Below are 18,377 nucleotides of genomic sequence, written 5' to 3' on the forward strand. Positions count from 1 at the left end.
AGCATTGCAGGCGGGGCAGCAGGGGCCTCGGAGTTCCTGCGCTGGGGAAGGTCCTGATCAGCAGCGCCCAGGCTGCTTCAAGGGCTGGAGAGAGAGGCAGGGCCTGACTGTCAGCGGCTGTGGCTGCGGCGCCTTGGGTTTTTGAATCACGCGCTGGGCTCCTAGTACAAAATAATACTGAATGTAAAATGTAATTGAAAAATAAAGTAAAATAAAAAACGTTTTGTGAAGGTTTTGTTTCAAGTATATTCACTTATATGCACACATATGAGGTATTATTTGGTTTGATGTACAGTGTTTTTGTTCACTGTGGGCCAGGGTCAAAAAGTTTGAAAGCCACTAAAGTGACATATGAGGTTCAACAGGGAAAATAACTGGATGTTTTGAGTTCTACCGTCCCTCACAGTTGACATCCATTCACATTGCCGGGATCAGTCCGGCCAACTCAGAAAATGATGTGAGTGAATGGTAAATAATAGAGAAGCTACAAATATCACATCATTTGTTGTGCACCTGAAAAGAGTGTGTTATATGTCCATTGTATTTCAATAAAAAATAAAGTTAAAAAATATTAGAAGCGACTTGCCGTACGTTCCTCTCTGTTTTTCCTTGGCACTGAGGTTCGCTGGCTGCCTCGGATGCCACAAGAATGGAGAGAGCGTCCGTGGAGTGCAAAAAGGACGAGCCGACCAGCCCCACAGGCAGGAATTCCCGCTTACAGCTGGAAGGTTCGCTGACGCGAGGAATCCGGCACCAGCTCTGAGCCGCAGCAGCGCGACGCCGGGAGGCATCGCTGCCCGCGAGCGTAGGAGCACTGCGCAGGCGCAGACCCGGTCGAGCCGAGCCTCCAGCCACCGCCGACCGCAGTGCCGAGTCACCTGCCCCTGCCCGCCTCGTCATCCGCGCCCGTTTCCCCGCCCCCTGCCCCGGCTGCGCGCGCAGCGCTGGAGCCGGCTCCGGCGGGAAGGGGAAGCGGCGGGTAAGAAAGGCTTAGCGTCCCGGTTGCTTCTATGACGGGGTTGGGACTTTCCTCTGGGGCTCTCTCCGGCTCTCGGGACCCCTGAGGAGGAGGAGGAGGAGAGAGGGAGCCCCTGAAATCGGCTTCCTCCTGCCGCTTAGGCGTGCCTCTGCTAGGCGAAGTGTTTTCTCCCTCACCGGAGCTTCTCCGGTCCGGTCCGCTCCCCGCCTCCACTGGGGAACCCGAAGGCCCAGGCCCCGGCCAGGCTGCCCTCCCCCCCTCCCTCCCCCCCCGACCGATCTAGGATGCCTTCCCCGCCATTTAGGTAGCGCCGGAATGTTTATCCGCCTGCAGTGACGCAGCAGCTCCAGGGTAACTCTCCAGGCAGCCCCCACATCGAGCACTGAGAGCCTCGTGGTTTTGTTTGTTTTGACACTCGCTTGTCCTGCGTTTCTTTCTGACACCTTTTACTGAAGCAGCTTTCGTGCGTGACTTCCGCTCGGCTGCTCTGGATGCTCGTCTCTTACATCCCTGTGCAATGTCCCGGCATTACGATCTTTCCCTGCGGAAATAAAGTCACACCCTGAGTTCCTTTTGGGATGAAATACACTCGTGGTAGTGGAATAGTATCAGCAGTTTCTAAAAGCGTGGTTAATAGATTAGGATATCTTCTGTCAGCTACCAGAGTGGATGGATATCCAGTGACCTCTTAGTAGCAGGAGGCAACATTTTAGCCCAGTGGCTGTGCTTGATGCCTTGAAAGGTACCTTGTATTTAAACCACCAGGGAAAATCTGCTGACAGGAAGAAATCTAAAACAGAATAAAGCTTGATAGCCAGGTCATGTTTAATAATATCTGCAGGTCAAATTTCTATGTAGAGACAAATACACTGTTTACTTTTATATGCCAGTTAAATATTGGCATTCTGTAGATACTGTTGTGAATAGCAGCCATCTAGCAACTTCTCAAATTTGTCAAGTTAATTTCTAGATAATTATGATAATCAGCTTAGTTATTTTTACTTTGATGAGTTTTAATGCTATAAACTTAACCACTTTTTTCTAACATCAGCCCACACCATTCCTGTCAGCCTAAATTACAAAACCCTAGCCATGTTAGATTTCCCCTGTGCTTCATCTCCTTATATTACATGGTTTCTTGATTAAAAAATAACTTGGATTTATATATCTTTGATTCTCATTGTTGAAGCTGAACCGGCTGTGTTTTAGGACTTTGCTACCTCTTAGCTTATCCCCCTGAAGGCTCAAATAACAGTTCTGAAACATGTTTACTCTCGATGAACCTACAAAAAGCTCAGATCCAAATTTCTGTGCTTGGATTTCTCTATAACCTGGCATGCGGGAAGAGCCCAGGATTTAGGTAAGAAGACCTGTATTCAAATACTGAAACAGTCATTACATTAACAGTGTTCTTAGGAAACTTTAAGCTTGTTTCCTTTAATGTCATTTTGAATAACAGTATCTTTTCCTTCCAGCCTCTTAATTATTGTGAGAATTATAGTTGACATAATGTGTTGAAAAGCTATCAGTGTTGTACAAAAACAACCTAAGCTATTGCTATTTCTCATTGTACTGACTCATTTTACCAACATTTGAAAACCTAATATATGTTAGATTCTTGTGCTATAGCTATGAAAGATAGTCCCTGCTTTTGAGCAGCTTCCTTTCAAGGAACTCTCAGAGAGAGAGAGAGAGAGAGAGAGAGAGAGAGAGAGAGAGAGAGAGGGAGAGAGAGAAGGGAGTAGGGTGATAGAATGTCTGACAAGGTAAGAGTGTGATATAGATTGTAAAATAGGTAAGCTTAGGGAGAGCACCAAACCCAGAGGAGAGAGGAACAGGGAAGAGTTCCTAAAGGACATTATGTTTGAACAGTCTTGAATTATAACAAAGATCCAGAAGGAAGAAGTGTGGAAGGGTACCATGAGAGTCACTTTTAAAGAACTGCAAATTGTTAGGTTTTGTTGGAGTATTAAGTTCAAAGAGGAGTACAGGAGACAGAGGTGAGATTTGAAGGACTTTTGTGTGCTAAGGGAAGTGTACAAATTGAAGGATTCTAAGCAAACAGTTACCCTGGCAGCCAGAACCAGCTGCCAGATTTTTGATAGTTCATTCTGACTACAATGTGTGCTTCCTTACTGCAGTGTACAAAAGCTTCTTTCTGCCTTTGTGCCTTTCCTTATTTTCTTTACTCCACCCAGAAGGGCTAATGCCCTCTCCTCCTACTTACTATCTTTCAATATCCAGTTCAGGTTCCATTTTTCCGTGTCCTCCCATTATTTTAGATCCTATTACTTATTCCTTTCTCTGAAACCCTAGGAATGGTACCACACAGTTTAGTCCTGATTGGTTTCATGTGTGTTTTATTATCTAAGTAGATTGTAAGTTCCTTGATGGGGAATGTTCCATATGTATATGAATAAAAGACATGTTAAACACAAAAATACGATGTTTGGTCTCTTTCTATTTTGTTTTTCAGGGTAGGACCAGATTATGGGCAGAAGTCCTTTAAATTAATTTAACATCATCATGGCTAATGAGGGCTGTCCCAAGGCTGGTGATAGTCTTTTTTCATCAGATAAACATGCCCAACTCATCTTGGCCCAGATCAATAAAATGAGGAACGGACAGCATTTCTGTGATGTGCAGCTACAAGTTGGGAAGGAAACTTTTAAAGTTCATCGGCTGGTTCTGGCTGCCAGTAGTCCTTACTTTGCAGCTTTGTTCACTGGAGGAATGAAAGAGTCCTCAAAAGATGTTGTTCAGATTCTAGGAATTGAAGCTGCAATATTTCGAATACTTCTAGATTTCATTTATACAGGTATGTTAAGTGAGCCTATAGTTTTAAGTGAAGAATGATGCAGTCACTCATGTACTGCTATGGAAATATAAATTGATATTACTTATATGGAAAGTAATTTCGCAATTTATTATTATGAGTCTTTGAAAGATTCCTATCTTTCAAAACCTTGTATTCTCTTTCTAGGAATACTAAGGAACTAATTAGGGATTCAGGCTAACATTTATGTACCAGGATATTTATAACATCCTATATAATAAAGAGGTAATATGCAAATGGTCGTTACACATCAAGACCAGCAGAGAGCTACAGGAGTGCGGGGCAGCGAGCTACCAGTGGCAGAGAGCTATAGGAGGGTGGAGAGCTACAGGAGTGCGGGGCAGCGAGCTACCAGTGGCAGAGAGCTATAGGAGGGTGGAGAGCTACAGGAGTGCGGGGCAGCGAGCTGAGAGCAGCTGAGAGCAGCTGAGAGCTACGAGTGGCAGTGGGCAGGGTGGCCAGCTGAAGCACGTGGCAACTCGCACACGTTTTCGTGCGCAGGGCTACTATTTATAATAGTTTAATTGCAATCTAATTCTCCCTCAGTAGGTTATATGGTTAAATAAATTATGGTACATATAGGTAATAGAATATTTTTTAGATCTTGCAAATGATTTAAATATATATTATCATGGAGGGATGTTTGCAGTATATTAAATGAAGATGATCTGTATGTAAATACCACTTCAATTTTGTTTTAAAAAATCACTTGTATTTGTGCACAGGAAAAAGACCACAATGTTGGTGTTTACCTCTAGATGATGGAATATGGAAGATTCTTATTTTTCCATTTTTTTCTGTTTTTCCTTCAAAATCTCATAATCAATTATTTTAATCAAAACTTTTACTTCTAAAATTTTTTGAAGAGTTTTAATGATATTAGAAAATCCACATAAAAACTATATATAAAGTTTTAATCTTATGTAACCAATATACATGGGAAAATTTTGAAAGAAATATAATAAAATGTTAATAGTGTATGTATATGGAAAATGTGTGATTTTCATATTCATTTTTATACTTTTCTACCTAACGTTTTTTCTGTAGTGAATACATATTACTCTTATAATCAGGAGAAAAAGTTTAAAACAATGACTGTTGTTTGGTCTGGTTTTGAGACTACGCCATGCTCTCCGTAAAGGAGATCATTATGTGGCCTGATAAAGTGTTGCTTATTTAATGCATAATATTTACAACTGGAAAATAACAAAAGGTGCTTTTTCTTTGTGTAGTTTCATTTTTTATTTTTTTTTTTGGAAAATTTCAGAAAATAACTTAATTGAAGAATTGTAAAAATGACTTTTTTTTTTTAATATATTTTATTGATTTTTTACAGAGAGGAAGGGAGAGGGATAGAGAGCTAGAAACATCGATGAGAGAGAATCATCGACCAGCTGCCTCCTGCACACCCCCTACCAGGGATGTGCCCGCAGCCAATGTACATGCCCTTGACCGGAATCGAACCTGGGACCTTTCAGTCCGCAGACCGACGCTCTATCCATTGAGCCAAACCGGTTTTGGCTAAAAATGACTTTTTTATCTACTGAAAATAATGCAGCTCTGCCTATTGGCTAATGTACAAATTAACATTGAGAGGTTCTTGATTTCTCTTTTGTAAATGACTTGTGTGAGTTGAAAACTGCTTCATAAATACCCCTGCTTCTCATACTTGCAAAATAGAAATGAACAGATTAATCCAATGGAATTAATTGAACTACATAAAAACAGAAGAAATGCCACAAACTGTCTACTCCGCCTCTGTTGTCTGATAGTAGCAAGAAGAGATACTTAGTGAAAGAGAATGTTCATGGCATCATTACCATATTGCTGGTGATTAGCACTTCCATCAAAGAAATAAGAAGTGGTAAAACCCAGACAAATAAAAGCTACTGAGCATATCTAGGGCAGTGGTCAGCAAACTAATTAGTCAACAGAGCCAAATATCAACAGTTCAACGATTGAAATTTCTTTTGAGAGCCAAATTTTTTAAACTTAAACTTCTTCTAACGCCACTTCTTCAAAATAGACTTGCCCAGGTCGTGGTATTTTGTGGAAGAACCACACTCAAGGGGCCAGAGAGCCGCATGTGGCACGCGAGCCACAGTTTGCCGACCACGGATCTAGGGGAAAATAACATTGTACAATGTTAACATTTTTTAAAAATATATTTCATTGATTTTTTTTTTACAGAGAGGAAGGGAGAGGGATAGAGAGAAACATCTATGAGAGAGAAACATCGATCAGCTGCCTCCTGCACACCCCCCAATGGGGATGTGCCTGCAACCAAGGTACATGCCCTTGACCGGGAATCGAACCTGGGACCCTTCAGTCTGCAGACTGACGCTCTATCCACTGAGCCAAACCGGTTAGGGCCAATGTTAACATTTAAGGCTAAAACTGGTGTAACAGTTAAGAATAATGTTTGTCTGCTAGTAAAAGATACAAAGTGGCTTAACCAGGTAGGAGTTTATTTATTTTTCCACAAAAATGAATCCATAGTAATTCAAAGACTGGTATAGTGGCTTCATGATGTCATTAGTGTCCCATTATTCATCCATCATTTTGCTCCACCATCTGTAGTTTGTAGCCTCTAATGTTGTCACTGAACTCCAGCCAGTGGAAGGAGGAAGAGGGAAAGGCAAAAGAGCCTGCCCCCTGAGTCTATCCTCTTTTTAAGCTTTTCTAGTAACCCTAACTAATAACTGCTGCTTATATCCTTTTGGCTAACCTCAGTCAAAAATTCATTTCTATCTGCCAAAGGAAGCTAAAAAATATAATTTTCAGCTGGGCACAATTGCTACCCATAGCAAAATCAAGGTTCTATTAGTAAAGATGAAAATAAATTTTGGGTATATATATTAGTCAGGGAACTTTGTAATCTGATACAGTTAGTTTAAAAAAAATGTTATTTGATTTTCATTGTAATGGCATTTCCTTTTTGTGGAATGTGGGGGCAGCAAAGCCTGTTATCCTGTTCATCTCTTCTTTGAGCTTATCTATACACTAGAGGCCCAGTGCACGGAATTCGTGCACTCGGGTGGGGGGTCCCTCAGCCTGGCCTGTGCCCTCTTGCAGTCCGGGAGCCCTCGAGGGATATCTGACTGATGGCTTAGGCCCGCTCACCCCGGGGAGTGGGCCTAAGCCAGCAGTCGGCCATCCTTAGCACTGTCGAGGAGGCAGGAGAGTCTACCACCACTGCACTCACCAACTCTGAGCCCTGCTTCTGGCTGAGCAGCGCTCTCTCTGTGGGAGCGCACTGACCACCAGGAGGCAGCTCCTGCATTGAGTTTCTGCCCCTGGTGGTCAGTGCGTGTCATAGCAACCAATCATTCTGCAGTTCGGTCAATTTGCATATTAGCCTTTTATTATATAGGATTCTTTATTAACTATTGACAATTCTGCTAAGTCTTAACAGATTTCTCACCTTAGATTTTTTTATGCACTTCACTTAGGATCAGATGATCTGGGTTTGTTATCTAGCTCTGCCACCAATAAGCTATGTGATATAAGGCATTTTATTTAACTTTATAGTCAAATATTCATTCTTTTTTATATTTATGAATACTTTTTGAGCTAGGCACTATGTATATGAAGTAAAGAAGACAGGAATGGATGGCCTCTACCTTCACAAAGTTTTCTATGTAATGCAGATTAGGTATTTACAAAATAGAAAGGAGCTTGTGGGAGCCTCATTTTTCTTATGGTAAAATGGGGATAGTAGCACTTTATAATTCTTGTGAAGGTTAAATAAGATAAAATTTAATAAATAAAAAATACTTTTTGTAATCTATAAAACCTTATTAACTTGGTGGGCATTCTTTTTGTTACTCTTAAGTAACTCTTGGCATAATCCAGTAGCAGTCATTCAGCCCCCTTATATCACAACCCATGATTTTCTCCAACTAAGTTTGTGGTGAGTTCTCATTTTATTCAAGTAAGTTTTATATCAGTTTTTCTCTGAAGCCACTACCATTTACTCTCATGGTGGATTCCATTTCTTATACTTTTGGAAAAAACCCTGTTTGCATTCAACAAGCCATATTCTGCCTCTCACCATAATATCTTTGGTCATTCATTCATTCATTCAAAACAAAATTTTTGAGCACTTAGAGTGGACTAGGCATTGGAAATACAGAAGGGGCAAGTCTTGACCCAACAAACTATAAATCTAATTGGGAAAACAAACTTTAAACAAATAGTTTAGAGGAGCGAATGGGGAGAAAAGGAGTAAAGGGAAAGTATAAAATTGAATGGAGAGTTTATCCTTCTTAGGAAGAGAATTACAGTGGTTTATTTTCCTTCTAAATACGATTGACTATTTGATGTCCTCTCAAAGACACTATGTAAATATATGAAAGTGAAGCCCTCTGAAAAAAGAGTGATACATGTATATATGTATTTACTTAAATGTTAACTATTAGTAACTTATCATATGTTATAGACTCTTCGTTATACCTAATATCAAATTAACATTTGTACATCATTTTATCATAATTGAAGATAGAGACCCTGTCTTGCCTTCCCCAGTGCCTAACTCCATGTTTATTAGATGCATATAGCTTTACGTTAAGAGCATGGGGTTTGGTGTCAATCCCTACCCTTAACTCACTTAACCATGTGATTTGAGGAGAAGTTACTTAAACTTTCACAAAAACAAAACAAAAACCCTACTGTATGGGGTTGCAGTCAGGGTTAAATGAATGTATAAAGCAATTAATGTTATGTCTAGTTCATTGTAAGTGTTCCATAAATGTTATGTATCTTTATCATTTAAGTTTTGTGCTCTTTCTATAAATCCTTTGTTGCCTTTTTACTTAGCTATTGGTGGAATCTAATATAATGCCTGTTTAATATAAGTCAAATGTTTGTTTTTATTTTACTGTACTGGTTATTTGTCTCCCTGTTTTCCTAGGCATAGTGGACATAGGTGTGAATAATGTCCAGGAGTTGCTTTTTGCAGCAGACATGCTACAGTTGACTGAAGTTGTTAATCTTTGCTGTGCATTTCTGAAAGGACAAATTGATCCACTGAACTGCATTGGGATCTTTCAGTTCTCTGAGCAAATTGCCTGCCATGATCTTTTGGAATTCACAGAAAACTATATTCATGTCCATTTCTTGGAGGTTCAGAGTGGGGAAGAGTTCCTGGCACTTACAAAAGATCAGTTGATCAAAATTTTGCGAAGTGAAGAGCTTAGCATTGAGGATGAATATCAGGTCTTCTTAGCTGCAATGCAGTGGATTCTCAAAGATCTGGGAAAAAGAAAAAAATACGTGGTGGAAGTGCTAGACCCAATTCGATTTCCTCTATTACCTCCTCAGAGGCTTTTAAAGTATATAGAAGGTAATTTTTTGTTGTATATCAGTCTCAACTACTTATCCAATGGCTATTTTGCTTTCTGAAATGTGATAGTGTTTTTATTTTTCAGTTCAATAGCAGACATTTATTGAATGATTACTGTATGCAAGATATAGATTTGTGTTTTTATGGGTAGACAGTTGTATTTCCATATTTCTACTTTTATTTTAATAAAATCCTATGTACCTTTCTTGAAATTAAATACTAATGGAGATTAGAGCTATAGATAAAATTACTGACTGAGCTAAAATACTGCTGTTTTTGGCAGTACTAATTATTTCAGTATTAGGTTTCCTCTTGTCACTTTTAAAAAGTCAGCTAAACCTAACATTTGAGGAAAATGCATATGCTAAAAACAAAACTAAAACAATAAATCCTGTAAGTCTTCTCATTATAAAATACATTTTATATTGATATATCATAGCTCCTAAGTGCCTTTGAATCATCTTTAGGTTCTAAACTTTGAAAATACTTTTCACCATAGTATAAAATAGTTTTTATCTTTATATTAGAACAATGATATTTAAATTTATTTTTTTTAACTACTTTAGACTTGATTTCAAGATTTGAAGGTTGTTGTTTTTTTTGTTTGTTTTTTTGTTAATCCTCACCCGAGGATATTTTTCCATTGATTTTTAGGGAGAGTGGAGGAGGGAGGGAAAGACAGACAGAAATATCAATGCGAGAGAAACGCATCGATTGGTTGCCTCCTCCTGCACGTGCCCAGACCAGGGCCAGAGAGGAACCTGCAATCAAGCTACGTGCTCTTGACCAGAATCGAACCCAGGACCCTTTGGTCCACAGACTGACACTCTCTCCACTGAGCCAAACTGGCAAGATTTGAAGTTTTTACTCTTGTCCTACACTGAATGAAACTTGAGGATGTGACTGAATTATAAATAATGTAAGAGCTAATTCTCTGGACATCTTTTCTATTTTAGTTTAACTACTTTGTTTCTCCCATCTAAAATTTGAGAGCTAGCTATTATGTTCTCACCACTTCTTTCTAGCTTGAAACATGAAAGAAGTGGAAGAATAGAGATTTGCTAAGGCTCTGGTCCTTCCTTAGGGACCTGGTTCTGAGCTCTCTTATGAGATCCTAATATTGATCTTGTGTCAGGACCTACTTAACCCAGCCAAGGATGTATCTCATATAGACTTTGGCTAGCAAGGTACTCTCTTAGATGGCAAACCCTGGCGATCCTCTCTACCTTTACTACTGGTCCTATAAGGGATTTTTCTTTTAGTGGTTTTGTCCTTTGACTTCTCAGCTTAGCTTCTTAACTACTCAACCTACCTCTCTCCAAATTATTAGTTATTAGTAAGAATTCTCAAGATTTTTTTAATAGACCTTCTTTCCTCAATATTGCATCTGAGATGTAGGGACAAGCCTAGGAGACAGTCCCTTGCTAGCATAAATGGGCCTTGGTGCAAATTTGAAAATAGTGCCCTTTTAGGGGGTCTTAGAACTTGCCAGGTGGGATACAGGTTGACTTGCATCCCCAATTCACCTCAGCTAAGTACCCTTGAGCAGGAAAAACCTACCCAATCATGCTCAAAGTCTCTAGGAAATGGATCTCATCCCAACAGCTCTTTTGTTTCTTGCTTTGACTATCATTTTATAAAGTTTATGACATAATTTTGTACCCTTTTGTTATTAGGTTGTATGTATTGAATTTTGGGCTACTTTTTTTTTCATTTTGTTAAATAATTGTGATTCAATTTCACCTTGCCATCTTTATTTAGAAATCCTCATACATGTATTTTAAAATTGTCTAGTATGAAGCATTATTAAAAATATTTTTTGCCCTGACCAGTTTGGCTCAGTGGATAGAGCATCAGCCTGCCAGCTGAAGGGTCCCAGGTTCGATTCCGGTCGAGGGCATGTACCTGGGTTGCAGGCACATCCCCAGTGTGGGGTGTGCAGGAGGCAGCTGATCGATGTTTCTCTCTCATCCATGTTTCTAGCTCTCTATCCCTCTCCTTTCCTCTCTGTAAAAAATCAATAAGATATATTAAAAAATATATTTTTTATTGATTTCAGAGAGGAAAGGAGAGGGAGAAAAAGATAGAAACATCGATGATGAGAGACAGTCAATGATTGGCTGCCTCCTGCACACCCCCTACTGAAGGGTGAGCCCACAACAACATGTGCCCTGACCAGGAATCCAACTGTGACCTCCTGGTTCATAAGTCGACGTATAACCATTGAGCAACACCAGTTGGGCTGAAGCATTTTTTAAATAAATATGTATTTATTGATTTTAGAAAGAGAGAGAGAGAGAAACATCAATTTGTGCGCTGGCCATTGTGGCTCAGTTGGTTGAGCATCATCCTGTGCACTAAAAGGTTGCCAGTTCAATTTCTGTTCAGGGCACATGTCCAGGTTGCAGGTTCGATACCCTTTAAGGATGTTTTTGGAAGGCAACCAACGAATGTTTCTCTCTCACATTGATGTTTCTCTCCCTCTCCCTTCCTCTCTCTCTAAAACAATCAACAAAAAACATAATAAAAAGAAAAAGAAACATTGATTTGTTGTTCTACTTATTTTTTTAAAATATATTTTATTGATTTTTTTACAGAGAGGAAGGGAGAGGGATAGAGTTAGAAACATCGATCAGCTGCCTCTTGCACACCCCCTACTGGGGATGTGCCTGCAAACCAAGGTACATGCCCTTGATCGGAATCGAACCTGGGACCCTTCAGTCCGCAGGCAGATGCTCTATCCACTGAGCCAAACCAGTCAGGGCTTGTTCTACTTATTTATGCAATCATTGGTTGATTCTTATATGTGCCCTGACCTGGGATAGAACCCACAACCTTAGCATATTGGGTAACACTCTAACCAACTGAGCTACCCGGTCAGGGCCATGAAGTATATTTTTTTTAAAAATCTTTGGCCCAGCCAGCGTGACTTTGGTTGAGTGTCAACCTATGAGATCACAGTTTGATTCACGATTACAGGCTTGATCCCCAGTGGGGGGCATGCAGGAGGCAGCCGATCAATGTTTCTCTCTCATCATTGATGTTTCTCTCTCTCCCTCAAACTTCCTCTTTAAAATCAATAAAAATATATTTAAAAAATATATTTAAGGAAAGTATATATTTTAGTAACAATGAGAAAAATAATATTTGGTATTATAGGAAATGGTGTGGTTAAATCACACCATTGTTTGATGATGAATTTTTATTTTTTTATTGTCAAATATTTTTATGTAAGCATATCTTTTCAATATTATTTAAAAGTTGATTAAACATTATCTTTTTAAACATTGCTTTAGGAGTATCTGATTTTAATCTTCGTGTTGCATTGCAAACACTTTTGAAAGAGTACTGTGAGGTGTGCAAATCTCCCAAAGAGAACAAGTTTTGTAGTTTTCTGCAGACATCTAAGGTTCGACCTCGGAAGAAAGCAAGAAAGTATCTGTATGCAGTAGGTGAGAACCTTTATTTATTTATTTTTTTTTTTTCTTTCTCTTTTTACATTGTATTTATTGGAGTGACATTGGTTAATAAAATTATATAGGTTTTAGATGTACAATTTTATAATAGACCATAGGTAATAGAGGTTATCTTTATTTTCAGGATCAAAATCTTTTAACATTTTATTGTTATACATGTCAGAATATTCAGGTGTGTCAAATAGACATTTAATTTTACATGCAGGCTACAGATTTATAAATTGTAGTTATATAATACAGTGAACACATCTAAAAATTAAATAGCTACTCATTTGACATCATTATTCTATGATCTGAATTTTTGGTTCTTAGATTACTCAATTGTCAATAACTGGCTACAGAAATATTACTTTAAAAGTTGAAAATTTGCTTTAGGAGTATCTGATTTTAATCTTCGTGTTGCATTGCAGGAAGGAAAATGAACCTCAAAAATATTAACTATTCATAGTGTCATAGATGGTCATTAGGGATGATAAGAACCAGCGGTCTCCAAAGTGTGCGTGTGCAGGATAATCCATAGGCATATCAGATGAACATATTAAAACCTCTCTTTATTTTTATTTTAAAAGCATTAAACCATATCAGTATTTGAGATATATATATATACATATACATATATGTATATACACACACACACATACTAGTATTGACAGATCACCTAGATTTATATGGATAATATAATTTATATATAAATGTTTTCTATATAATTTATATGTATGTAATTATATTATATTATATTTTTATATATGCTATAATGTATAAATATATAATTTTTAGTTCATACTAAACTTTTTTAATGAGATGTGCAGCCAAACGTGAATTTCAACTACCTATTTTTAAAAAAATATGTTTCTATTAATTTTTTTAGATAGAGGGGAAGGGAGAGGGAGAGAAAGCAATCTGCTGCCTCCTGTACACCCCCTAATAGAGTTTGAGCCCACAAGTACAGTGTGTGCCTTGACCAGGAATCGAATCAGCAACCTCTTGCTGCATGGGATGACACTCAACTGAGCCACACTAGCAGGGCTCAGTTCACAATTTTTAATTGAAAGAGACACTAATAGAGGTCATAATGAGACTTTTTTAAAAATATGTTTTTATTGATTTCTTTTCCTTTTTTTTTTTTTCCCCCAGAGCGAGAGAGAGAGAGAGAGGAAGGGTGAGGGGGCAGGGAGGAGAGGCAGAGAGAGAGAGAGAGAGAGAGAGAGGGAGAAGAGAGAGAGAGAGAGAGAGAGATAGAGAAACATCGATCCCCTGCCTCCTGCATGCACCCTGACCGGGGATGGAGCAAAACGTGGGCATGTGCCTTGACAGAATCAGACTATGACCTTTTGGTGCACAGAATGTAGCTCAACCAACTGAGCCCCACTGCCCAGGGCAGAAACTTTTTTTTTTTTTTAATATATTTTATTGATTTTTTACAGAGAGGAAGGGAGAGGGATAGAGAGCCAGAAACATCAATGAGAGAGAAACATCGATCAGCCGCCTCCTGCACACCCCGTACTGGGGATGTGCCCGCAACCAAGGTACATGCCCTTGACTGGAATCGAACCTGGGACCCTTCAGTCCGCAGGCTGACGCTCTATCCACTGAACCAAACCGGTTTCGGCCCAGGGCAGAAACTTTTTAACTAGACAGATAATCAGCTCCTAGATTATGTTTTTTTGCTTTTTGGGGTTTTGGGTTTTTTGTTGTTGTTGTTAATCCTCACCCAATGGGGATATTATTTCCCCATTGATTTATTTTTTAGAGACAGTGGAAGGGAGTCAGGGGGAGAGAGAGAGAGCATCAATGTGAGAGAGACACATGGATTTATTGCCTCCCACCCCACCCCCCCAACCGGGGCTGGAGATCAAACCTGCAACCTGGGTGTATGCCCTTGACCAGGAATGGAACCAGAGACCCTTTGGTCTGCATGCCAGCACTCTAACCACTGAGCACACTGGGAAGGGCTACATTTATGTTTTATCTAATATTCTATATAACTAGACCACATAGTACAACATTGTGGTTAATTCACTTTAAGCCATAATCTTTCAGGACTTGGCACATTTAAGAATAATATATGTATATATGGCAAGCCCTAAAGCATTTATTTCTTGCTATGAAATAGTTATACTAAATGTCTAGATGTAGAGGACTAGATTTTTCTCCTTATTACCATTTCCATATTTAGTGGTAAGGGATTTGCTGTGTTCCTCCTTTCCTTCCTTTGTTCAGGTGGATATACTCGGTTGCAGGGTGGTCGTTGGAGTGATAGCAGAGCCCTCAGCTGTGTAGAACGTTTTGACACCTTTAGCCAGTACTGGACCACTGTATCTTCACTTCATCAAGCTCGAAGTGGGCTGGGAGTAGCAGTTCTGGGAGGGATGGTCTATGCTATTGGAGGTAATGATGAGAATGTCTTATTTCCCTTATTAATCTCTAGATATAAGTTGGCTGAATTCTTACATGCTTTACATATATTGTGAGGCTATGGGGTATACATAGCTACATTGTGCTTAATAAATATTTATTGAATAAATGAGTGAAAGAAATTAAAAGAAAACATAAGATAATTGAATATTTCAGACCGGAGGGATACTATAATTTTTCATAAGGCAGAATACTTAAGTTTGGTGTTGTTTGGGTTTTTGTTGTTGTTGTTAAATATATTTGTATTGATTTCAGAGAGGAAGGAAGAGGGAGAGAGAGATAGAAACATCACTGAGGAGAGAGAATCATTGATTGGCTGCCTCCTGCACAACCCACACTTGGGATCAAGCCCACAACCCGGACATGTGCCTTGACCAGGAATCGAACCGTAACTTCCTGGTTCATAGTTCAACACTCAAACACTGAGCCACACTGGCCAAGCACTGTTGTGTGCTTTTTAATTGCTTTTTAAAATACATATTTTATTGATTTCACAGAGAGAGATAAAAACATCAATGATGAGCCTTAACCGGTTTGGCTCAGTGGATAGAGTGTTGGCCTGCAGACTAAAGGGTCCTGGGTTCAGTTTCGGTCATTGGCATATGCCCAGGTTGCGGGCTCAATCCCCAGTGTGGGGCATGCAAGAGGCAGCTGATCAATGATTTTTCTCTTATCATTGATGTTTCTATCTCTCTTTCTCCCTTCTTCTCTGAAATCAATAAAAAAAAATTTTTTTAAAGAAAAGTTGTTCATACAATGTGGCATCAAAATTTAGGTTGATATTTATCATTAAAAGTTTTTAAATTCTGAAAGCTGCATTACAAATCAATTTTAATTAACCAGGTTATCCAGTTAGTGGGACATATAAAAACCTGTAGTCAAGAAATATATCCAGCCAAAACCGGTTTGGCTCAGTGGATAGAGCGTCGGCCTGCAGACTGAAAGGTCCCAGGTTCGATTCCAGGCAAGGGCATGTACCTTGGTTGCAGGCACATCCCCAGTAGGGGATGTGCAGGAGGCAGCTGATCCATGTTTCTCTCTCATTGATGTTTCTAACTCTCTATCCCTCTCCCTTCCTCTCTAAAAAATCAATAAAAGATATATTAAAAAAAAAGAAATAAATCCAAACCTGTAGTCAAGAAATATATCCAAATGTCTAGTTGATTTGCCTGTCAGCATAACTATTATTGCTCGTCTCACATTCAGTTCTTATAAGTATATCTCTAGTGACACATGATCTCGCTCATCTAGGGGAAATGATGAACAACATAGACTGATGAACAAGAACAGAACCAGAAACAAGGAGGCATCGATCGGACTATCGGGCCTCAGAGGGTGGATAGGGGAGGGTGGGGGGAGCGGGGAGAGATCAACCAAAGGACTTGTGTGCATGCATACGAGCCTATCCAATGGCTAAGTTCAACAGGGGGTTGGGGCATCCGTGGGGAGGGGTGTGGGATGGGAATGGGGTGAATGAGGACAAATATGTGACACCTTAATCAATAAAGAAATTTAAAAAAAATGTCTAGTTGACTAGACATTTGGATATATTTCTTGATTGAAATCATTGTTTTCTGAAACTATTATTGTGAAATATATCCTCCAATCAACTGAACCACACTGAACAAGGCTCTAAATACTGTTTTAAAAAATTAAGATATTCACATACCATCAAATTCACCATTTAGAGTATATAGTTCAGTGGTTTTTAGTATATTCACAAAGTAGTGCTACCATCACCACTCATTCCAAAACATTCTCATCACTGCAAAAAGCCTCTCTTATCATTTAGGGAAATTTATTTTTTATTTTTATTTTTTATTTATTTATTTTTTAAATATATTTTATTGATTTTCTACAGAGAGGAAGGGAGAGGGACAGAGAGTCAGAAACATCGATGAGAGAGAAACATCAATCAGCCGCCTCCTGCACACCCCCCACCGGGGACGTGCCCGCAACCAAGGCACATGCCCCGACCAGAATCGAACCTGGAACCCCCCAGTCCGCAAGCTGATGCTCCATCCACTGAGCCAAACCAGTTCCGGCGGAAATTTATTTTTTATATTTTATTGATTTCAGAGAGGAAGGAGAGGGAGAGAGAAATAGAAACATCAATGATGAGAGAATCACTGATCTGATGCCTCCTGCACGCCCCCTACTGGGGATTGAGCCTGCAACCTGGGCATGTGCCCTTAACTGGAATCGAACCCGGGACTCCTCAGTCCGCAGGCCAATGCTCTATCCACTGAGCCAAATCGGGTGGGGCATTTAGGGAAATTTTTATATCAGTGTAGGGAACTGTTTACTGGCCATATTCCCAGACTCCAACCAAGGGTCTACCTTGCAAAGCAAGGCTTTCTAAAGATAGGCAGTCTCTGGCCTGCTATGTTAACTCTTCTGCACAGTAGGAGTTTTGTATACATTCAGGATTCTAGGCCCTTATATAGTTAAATGTGCTGCAAATATCTTTCCTACTCTGCTGCTTCACCTTTCACTTTTATGGTATCTTTTTTTATTTTTTAATCTTCTCCCAAAGGTATGTTTTCACAGACTTTAGAGGGGAAGGGAGAGAGAGAGAGAAACATCTATGTATGAGAGAAACATCAATTTACTGCCTCCCTTTATTGCCCCCACCGATCAAACCCACAACCTAGGTATGTGCTCTGACTAGAAATCGAACCAGATTTTTTCAAAAATTGGGATTATAGTATATCTATAAACCAGTTTGGGGATAATCATATATATATATATATATATATATATATATATATATATATATATACACACACACATATATATATATATTATATATATAATGTATATTATATATTATCCTATCTAATAAAAGGGTAATATGCAAATTGACCATCACTCCAACACACAAGATGGCCACCACAAGATGGCCATCAGGGGAGGGCAGTTGGGAGGGACCAGGCCTGCAAGGGAAGGCAGTTGTGGGCGATCAGGCCAGCAGGGAAGGGCAGTTAGGGGCAAACACGCTGGCAGGGGAGCAGTTAGGCATCAATCAGGCTGGCAAGGGAGTGGTTAGGGGGTGATCAGGCTGGCAGGCAGAAGCAGTTAGGGGCAATCAGGAAGGCAGGCAGGCGAGCAGTTGGGAGCCAGCAGTCCTGGATTGTGAGAGGGATGTCTGACTGCCCATTTAGGCCCAATCCTACTGAGATCAGGCCTAAACGGGCAGTCGGACATCCCTCGAGGGGTCCCAGATTGGAGAGGTGCAGGCTGGGCTGAGGGACACACACCCCCGTGCACAAATTTCGTGCACCGGGCCTCTAGTATATTATATATATATATTATATATATCATGTT

At 39.7% G+C, this 18,377-nt stretch overlaps 1 protein-coding gene across 6 annotated transcripts in view; it reads left to right on the forward strand.

Annotated features, from left to right (window-relative positions):
* The first annotated feature begins 944 nt into the window (after positions 1 to 944).
* The window catches only part of IPP (intracisternal A particle-promoted polypeptide), a 33,410-nt gene continuing 15,977 nt past the window's right edge, over positions 945 to 18,377 (forward strand). For 2 of the 6 annotated variants that reach the window (XM_054720551.1, XM_054720552.1), the window contains exons 1-5: positions 1,287 to 2,339; positions 3,456 to 3,797; positions 8,728 to 9,159; positions 12,456 to 12,611; positions 14,856 to 15,023. In XM_054720551.1, coding sequence (XP_054576526.1) covers positions 3,506 to 3,797; positions 8,728 to 9,159; positions 12,456 to 12,611; positions 14,856 to 15,023 — 1,048 coding nt within the window. In that variant the 5' untranslated portion in view covers positions 1,287 to 2,339; positions 3,456 to 3,505. Of the gene's footprint in view, positions 980 to 1,286; positions 2,340 to 3,455; positions 3,798 to 8,727; positions 9,160 to 12,455; positions 12,612 to 14,855; positions 15,024 to 18,377 lie in introns of those variants that run through there. The other 4 variants (XM_054720553.1, XM_054720554.1, XM_054720548.1 and 1 more) reach the window with 3 other exon arrangements.

Source organism: Eptesicus fuscus, chromosome 9, assembly GCF_027574615.1.
Source record: "Eptesicus fuscus isolate TK198812 chromosome 9, DD_ASM_mEF_20220401, whole genome shotgun sequence".
NCBI lineage: Eukaryota > Metazoa > Chordata > Mammalia > Chiroptera > Vespertilionidae > Eptesicus > Eptesicus fuscus.